The sequence below is a fragment of the Saccostrea cucullata genome, unplaced genomic scaffold (assembly GCF_032062105.1).
Source record: "Saccostrea cucullata isolate Sc308-1 unplaced genomic scaffold, CSIRO_AGI_Scuc_v1 ctg5628, whole genome shotgun sequence".
In the NCBI taxonomy this organism is placed as follows: domain Eukaryota; kingdom Metazoa; phylum Mollusca; class Bivalvia; order Ostreida; family Ostreidae; genus Saccostrea; species Saccostrea cuccullata.
Genome location: NW_026929164.1, coordinates 27611 through 36395, shown reverse-complemented (window position 1 = coordinate 36395; position 8785 = coordinate 27611). Strand labels below are relative to the sequence as shown.

The 8785-nt window shown below is 37.3% G+C and overlaps 1 protein-coding gene across 1 annotated transcript; it reads left to right on the top strand.

Annotated features, from left to right (window-relative positions):
* The first annotated feature begins 6841 nt into the window (after nt 1-6841).
* Nucleotides 6842-7648, top strand: LOC134279962 (uncharacterized). Its single transcript, XM_062762373.1, has one exon. It carries the CDS (start codon nt 6842-6844, stop codon nt 7646-7648), a length of 807 nt encoding a protein of 268 aa, XP_062618357.1.
* Nucleotides 7649-8785: the final 1137 nt, after the last annotated feature.

The window sequence follows — 8785 nt, the reverse complement described above, 5'->3', positions numbered from 1 at the left end:
TCATGTGGAATCATCCTCAGGTAATTTAGATTCTAGTTTTTTCAAGTCATGACCCCCGGGGGTAGGGGGGGCCCAATATGGCCGAATCAAAGTTTTACATAGGAATATATAGGAAAAATCTTAAAAATCTTCTTCTCAAGAACCATTGAAAGAGGAAAGATGAAACTCATGTGAAATTATCCTCAGGTAGTGTAGATTCAAGTTTGTTCAAGTCATGACCACGGGGTAAGGGTGTGGCCAAAATGGCTGACCAAAGTTTTACATAGAAATATATAGGGAAACCTTTTTAAATCAGGATGTTATATTTGTATAGAGTCATCCTCAGGTAATGTAGATTCTAGTTCGTTCAAATTATGATCCCTTTAAGGTTAAAATTCAAGCCCCCACCCCAACTTAAGTTAAATTTCAGGTCTGATCTGATATGTGTTTTTTCCTAGCTGATGTGCTAAAGGTAGCGCTGTGGCCCCTGGGTCTCTTGTTAGAGTTTCCTTTATTTTATAGATATTCAATGAAATTATTTGAAGTATTAAATTTTGGTAAATTTTATGATACTAAAAGGTTATATGGATGAAAAACAGCATGCATGTATGACAATCAGGGCTTAAATTTTTAATGTCTCTTAATTTTTCAGTGACATTAAAACAGGAATTGTCATCACCAATAGACGAATTTCACATTCCTAAGAGTTTTTTCCAATTGTCGGCGTATCACTCATTTTTCCCACTTTGTCCTTTGTAAGTTACTTGTTAATATATTTTCAATCTTCAAAAATATTGGACAATTACGATCTGTATCTGTATTGCCAGATTAGGGGGGCAACATGAAAATAATAATGAATATTTTCATACAATTTTATTTCTAAGATATTGTCCCTCAACGTTGATACGGTTAAAGAGGGAAAACAGCGTCTAAAGCCGGTTACCCTAGATCGACCCTGCAAAGGGGGAAATAACTTTTGTAAATGTAAAAGTCCTTTATGGTATATCATATAGATCTAAAACTGACTGAATTTTGATCAGCCAATTCATGAACATGATGAATGGATGTAAATAATGTTGGTCAATATATGTAAAAAAAAAAAAATTAAATTACTTGTTTATATATATATTTGTGGTATCTCACCCATTGAAGTTTATAAATTTGTTATTTATTTCTTAAATAAACTGAGCATACATGCAATACCGGTATAAAATTACTCATAAGATACATGTATACTTGAACCATAATAAAATCATATGTGTCTAATGCAGCATATGATAAATCATTAACATACAAGTACATGTGTATATATACTGTAATACATTATGATATATATTGCATTATTTTTAGGTCCTGTTCTGTAGATGCCCTAAGACAGTGTCTACCCATCACTCCATCTGATATCACTTGTTCTGTGCATATTTCTCTCTCAAACTTAAACTACAGAGAGCCTGTGGATAGAGGATGAAGAGTGACCTTGGACTAATTTTCTAGGTCACAGGTCAGTTTCAAAATCTACTGTATATCTTTATTTAAAATCGTAGTCCAGAGTATTTTCTCCCCTGGTGTAATCTAGCTTTTGTGCAATGGGGTGGAGGGTCTGCAATGATCTTCAACCAATTTCTAGGTCGAATATCAAAATTAAAAAAAAATCTCTCCCTAATATTTTTGTTATTATAAAGGGTATGTTTTCTCTCAACCTAATCAAACTTAAAGCAGGGTTCTTAGTATGAGATACATGTAGTAATATATTCTCAAAGACATAATCAGGCTGAAAACATTATTTATATTATGTTATTTTTTTTCACTTATCATAAAGAATTAAATTTTAAAGAGATACATTAAATGCTGAAATCATATGTATCATGGTCATGGAAAATAATTATTGATATTGTATATTAAAGGACATTGACTGATCTTTCAGATTTCTAAGTTTTATTCAAGCATTATACTTCTGACATCATATAATAATTTTGTATGAATATTGCAGATCATAGGTGATGTGAAGAAAACCAGGAAACTGATGTTGAAAGAAGTACTTAATGACCCTTATGAATGGACTTAAATGTGAAAGACTGTTCCATTGTTTATCTAAGATATATGAATTTATTTAATATTTTGATATCATTGAAAAATTCAGTTACAGTTTTTGTACATCAAATGATTTATTAAACATATAAAATGGTAATGCTTTTCCCTTTTACATGTAATAAATTTTTTTGATAGATTTTTAAAACAATACGCAATATTTCACATTGCTTCCTTTAGAAAAGTTAGGGAATCTTGAAGTTTCCCAGAAATGGGACTCCAGATAATTCCACCAAGTTTCCGCCACACAGAAAGTGCTACACAAGTTCCATATAGTTTCCTGAGTCAAGGAAACGTCAGGAATCATAAGGTTTCACGAGCTTCCATGTAGTTTCCCATAAAAGAAAACCTTAAGATTCCATCAAGTTTCCATTCCAAGGAAACCACTACGCTCATATTCCATATGGTTTCCAGAGTCGAGGAAACTTTAGGAATCGTGAGGTTTCCCGAGCTTCCATGTAGTTTCCCGTATAAGGAAACCTAAAGATTCCATCAAGTTTCCATTCCACGGAAACCACTACGCTCCGATTCCATATGGTTTCCAGAGTCGAGGAAACTTTAGGAATCGTGAGGTTTCCCGAGCTTCCATGTAGTTTCCAGTATAAGGAAACATAAAAATTCCACCAAGTTTCCATTCCACGGAAACCCCCTGCTCCGATTCCATCAAGTTTCCTGATTCTGGAAACCAGTGGAATCTTCAGGTTTCCCATTACGGGAAACTACATGGATGTTCGGGAAACTTCAGGTTTACAGAGGTTTCCATGGTTTGGGATACCTTATGGAATCGGAGCATAGGGGGTTTCCGTGTCACGGAAACTTGGCGGAATAACCTTGCATCCGCTACGGAAACCACTGGGAAACATGATGTAAACTTGGTTTCCATGTGGTTTCCATAAAGTTTCCCATGATGGGAAACCACTTTTTTCACCCACTGCATCGTCAAAGATTTAAGTATCAAAGTCGATAAATCGGCGAGTGATCAAGATAGGAAAAATGCCATTTTAAAACAAGGAGGAGCTGGATTTCTAGGTGGAGTGATCATTCATCATTTATTCAAGTGGAATAGCCCTAAAAACGACGTGTTCGTCGGTTGATAAGTGTCTTAGTGCGAGTCGATAATAAGAAACAAAGAGTGTTTCCTGATTGGATGGTGCGAGTAGGAGGAGCAGCTCAAAAGAGCAGAAAGAAGAAGAGAGCTCCCAAGAAAAAAACAGTTCCTAAGAAAAAAATCAGTTTCAAAGAAAAAAGCAGCGAAAACCAAATCCACCCCTCAAACTCTGGCTCAACGTAAAGCCATGCCCAAGAGTCTGAAACAGGAAATCAATCAGTATTATAAGGACCAAAGACAAAAGACGATGAAGGAATTGTTAAAGAAACAAGCAGAACTGAGAATGGATCGTACTATGGGGACCATAGGCAGTCAAAGAGCCAGCGATTTAGAAGTGTCTCAATTTGGCTCAGAAACGAAAGTTAGCTCCTATGAAACACATCTTCAGGAGACTGGTTCGACCCCAATCTGTCCAGAGACGAAGAGCTTTATTAGTCAAGCAGAAAGGAGGTTTTTTTCCTCTTTTAGTAGCAGCAGCCGCCCCTTTACTGTTGGACCTCCTAAAATGAGTCGTAAAATGGTCTTGGTGCCTGAAGTTCTGTTGAATGAACTCAAAGCAAAATTACCCAAACCCCCAGAATTTCAAACCACCCTTAGCTTAGGTCAGGAATTGGACGAGATAACAAGACGTAAAGATTTAACCCCAGACGAAAAAGTGGATTTATATGGTCAAGAACTTCATCGCTATAGGAATTATTTACAAAAAGCGAGAGAGCCACCGACTCAAAAAACACCACCTCCTGCACCCCTAGCCCCAGCAGCAGCAGCAGTATAGCCAGCCCCCGCAGCAGCAGATCCAGAAAAGTCAGTTACAGAGATCGATCAACAAATCATTCAAAGCGTGAATAAACCCATGATCAGGAAAGCTGAATTGTTATTAAATTATTTAAAGAAAACCAAGGTGTTGACTTAGGATAAAGACGGAGAAATCAGTTATCGATGTCATAAAGTACCCGATTCTAACATTGTGGATTTAATGACTGAAAACATGAGAAACAAACCCTTGAAAAATCATCCCGTCCTAAAAAAATTAGACGAATTTGCTCAAGCTTTAAAGGAGATCCATGCTCCAATGGACTATGTAAAAAAATTAAAACCTTATAAAAGCCATCCAGAAAAAATCTGGCAGGGAAAATCAGTACTCCTAAAGGAGTCTTCAGTGACGACGACGAAGAGAGCGGATTTCAGGATGCTTCTTCTTCCTTTTTAACCCCTATTTAGTCGACCTGCAGAAGAGAGATCAAGAGTGCTTAAAACATTCACACCCGGATTTAGTCCCTTTAGAGCAATTAAAAAGCAATTAAAAGCCCAAGAAGAAAAGAAGAAATTACAACAAATCGAAGAAGATTGGCTTTCATTGCCTAAAAAATGAAGAAGAAAGTTGAAGACATTTTAAAAGAGATTTATTACAATCAGAAGAGAGGGTATGGGGGAATACAAGCAGGTCAGAAGTCTGGGACATCAACTTTCCTTGAAAAAGATACGAGAATGGTTAAAAGAGCAAGAAACGTATACCTTACATAAACCCATTCACAGAAAATTCCGGAGACAGCAAACGAGAGTGACAGATATAGACGAACAATGGCAATTAGATTCAGACGATGTGTCCAGTTAAAAGAAACACAATGATGGCTATACGTTTTTAGCTCACCTGAGCTGAAAGCTCAAGGGAGCTTTTCTGATCACATTTTGTCCGGCGTCCGTCTGTCTGTCCGTCTGTCTGTAAACTTTTCACATTTTCGACTTCTTCTCAAGAAACGCTGGGCCAATTTCAACCAAACTTGCCACAAAGTATCCTTGGGTAAAGGGGATTCAAGTTTGTTCAAATGAAGGGCCACGCCCTCGTTCAAAGGGAGATAATTGGGAATAATTGAAAATTCGGTGGCATATTTTAAAAATCTTCTTCTCAAGAACCACTGTGCCAGAAAAGATGAAACTTATGGAGAAACATCCTCAGTTAGTGTAGATTCAAGTTTGTTCAAATCATGACCCCCGGGGGTAGGGCGGGGCCAAAATGGCAAACCAAAGTTTTACATAGAAATATATAGGAAAATTCTTTAAAAATCTTCTTCTCAAGAATGACAAAGCAATAATTCATCATATTTATATGGATGCATGCTCAGGTAGTGTAGATTCAATTTTTTTCAAATCATGACCTCCGGGAGTAGGGCGGGGACAGAATGGCCGACCAAAGTTTTGCATAGAAATATATAGGAAAATTCTTTAAAAATCTTCTTCTCAAGAATGACAAAGCCATAATTCATCATATATATATGGAAGCATGTTCAGGTAGTGTAGATTCAAGTTTGTTCAAATCATGACCCCCGGGGGTAGGGCGGGGCCTAAATGGCCGACCAAAGTTTTGCATAGACATATAAAATTTTTTTAAATCTTCTTCTCAAAAATGACAAAGCAATAATTCATCATATTTATATGAAAACATCCTCAGGTAGTGTAGATTACAAGTTTGTTCAAATCATGACCCCCGGGGGTAGGGCGGGGCCAGAAATGGCCGACCAAAGTTTTGCATAATATATAGGAAAATTCTTTAAAAATCTTCTTCTCAAGAATGACCAAGCCATAATTCATCATATATATATGGAAGCATGCTCAGGTAGTGTAGATTCAAGTTTGTTCAAATCATGACCCCGGGGGTAGGGCAGGGCCAAAATGGCAAACCAAAGTTTTGCATAGAAATATATAGGAAAATTCTTTAAAAATCTTCTTCTCAAGAATGACAAAGCAATAATTCATCATATTTATATGGAAGCATGCTCAGGTAGTGTAGATTCAATTTTTTTCAAATCATGACCCCCGGGAGTAGGGCGGGGACAGAATGGCCGACCAAAGTTTAGCATAGAAATATATAGGAAAATTCTTTAAAAATCTTCTTCTCAAGAATGACAAAGCCATAATTCATCATATATATATGGAAGCATGTTCAGGTAGTGTAGATTCAAGTTTGTTCAAATCATGACCCCCGGGGGTAGGGCGGGGCCTAAATGGCCGACCAAAGTTTTGCATAGAAATATATAGGAAAATTCTTTTAAAATCTTCTTCTCAAGAATGACAAAGCCATAATTCATCATATTTTTAATGAAGCATGCTCAGGTAGTGTAGTTCAAATTTGTTCAAATCATGACCTCCGGGGGTAGGGCGGGGCCAGAATGGCCGACCAAAGTTTTGCATAGAAATATATAGGAAAATTCTTTAAAAATCTTCTTCTCAAGAATGACAAAGCCATAATTCATCATATATATATGGAAGCATGCTCAGGTAGTGTAGATTCAAGTTTGTTCAAATCATGACCCCCCGGGGGTAGGGCGGGGCCAAAATGGCTGACCAAAGTTTTGCATAGAAATATATAGGAAAATTCTTTGAAAACTTCTTCTCAAGAATGACAAAGCCATAATTCATCATATCTATATGGAAGCATGCTCAGGTAGTGTAGATTCAAGTTTGTTCAAATCATGACCCCATGGGTTAGGGCAGGGCCAAAATGGCCGACCAAAGTTTTCAAAGATATATATAGGAAAATTTTTAAAAAATCATTTTCTAAAAAAAAAATAGCAAATCCATGATTGGTCATGGGAGTAGTTTTGGATTTAAACTTTACAATAAAAAACCATTTTCTACTTTTTCCTACCCTTACTGCTCAGGTGAGCGATGTGGCCAATGGGCCTCTTGTTATTGTGTGCCATTGACGTATTATCTAAATATGCTTGGGTGGTGCCTTTAAAACAGAAAACAGGAAAAGAAATGATTCGAGGATTACAAGAGATTTTTCAACAAGACGGTCGACGGCCCGTCCGCATTCAATCGGATCAAGGCAAAGAATTTACCAATCAAGAATTTTTACAAGGTTTTAAATCCATTCATTTCTTTACCACTCGCAATACGGACACCAAAGCTAGTATCGTAGAACGATTTCAGAGAACCCTCAAAGCACGCATGTGGGGCTATCTCACTCGTCATAAAACCAGGCGGTATGTAGAGGTCGTACCGGATTTAGTGTATGCTTACAATCATACTTATCATCGCAGTATCCAAAGAACACCAGTTCAAGTGAAGCCCTCCAATGTGTTAAAAGTCTGGAAAACTTTATATGGGGAATCTCAGAAATCACTTAAAAAAAACCCAAATTTAAAACAGGAGATCGGGTGCGCATCAGTAAATCCAAACGCACTTTTGAAAAAGGATATTTACCCAACTGGACTACAGAACTCTTTACCATTTCTAAAAGAGACCCCCGGTCGTTACCCTTACGTGTATCGAGTACAAGATTACCACGGGGAGGAACTAGAAGGCACTTTTTACGAGAAGGAATTACAACAGATCATTAAAAAAGACGACGTGTATGAAGTGGAGGAAATCTTGGGGTATAAAAAGCGACGTGTAGGGAAGAAAATCATTCAAGAAGTTAAAGTCAGGTGGAAAGGATATCCCCCTAGTTTCGATTCATGGATTCCCTAAACGGATCTCATCAATTAAGTCCTCACTGGAAATTTTGTGGAGAGAATATTCCTCGAGAAGAAATCGTGTATCTTGCCCAGTTATTCATTGGTATTTCCTTTATCATCACCAGTGTGGTCATGTTAGCTTTACAAGATCCTAATCGAGAATATTGGATGGTCTGTGTCAGTTCTTCTGTAGGTTACATCATGCCTAGTCCTACCATGATACATCATACACCTACCACCAAGAAGACCAATTCACCAAGTTAATCCAGGAATCTAAAACATAGGTAATCAAAGATTACGAAGCTCACCTCGACGAATGTTATCAGTTTAAGTAATGCAAATCTCACATCATATTTTCTTAATGTTAAGTATTCATCCTAACAACAATATACTTGCAAGTTGTGTTTAACCCCTTACATGACATATACACATTTCTATGCATGTAGCGTGAAAAACATGTATCGTGTAAACAAATATTCATAACTGTTAATACTGCAGATATCAACAACTTCAAGTTCTTTTGGATTGATCTGTTCCCAAAACTTAAACCTGGTCTCTTGTATGGAAAATATAGGTCAGATCCAGCATCCGAAGCAAGTCTGATACTGTCCATCCTTAGATGCATTATCCATGCAAGTTTGGTTTAGCTAGGGCTTATAGTTACTTGGGAATGAAAAAGTAGGTCAGATCCAGCATCCGAAGCAAGTCTGGTCGTGTGCATCCCTAGATACATCATCCATGCAAGTTTGGTCCAAAACGGGCTTATAGTTACTTGGAAATAAAAATGAAGGTCAGATCCAGCATCCGAAGCTAGTCTGGAAGTGTCCATTCCCAGATACATCATCCATGCAAGTTTGGTTTAGCTAGGGCTTATAGTTACTTGAGAATGAAAATGTAGGTCAGATCCAGTATCCGCAGCAAGTCTGGTAGTGTCCATCCCTAGATGCATCTTCCATGCAAGTTTGGTCCAGGTTTGGCTTATAGATACTTGGGATTGAAAATGTAGGTTAGATCCAGCATCCGAAGCTAGTCTGGTAGTGTACATCTCTAAATACATCATCCATGCAAGTTTGGTTTAGCTAGGGCTTATAGTTACTTGAGAATGAAAATGTAGGTCAGATCCAGCATCATAAGCAAATCTGGTAGTGTC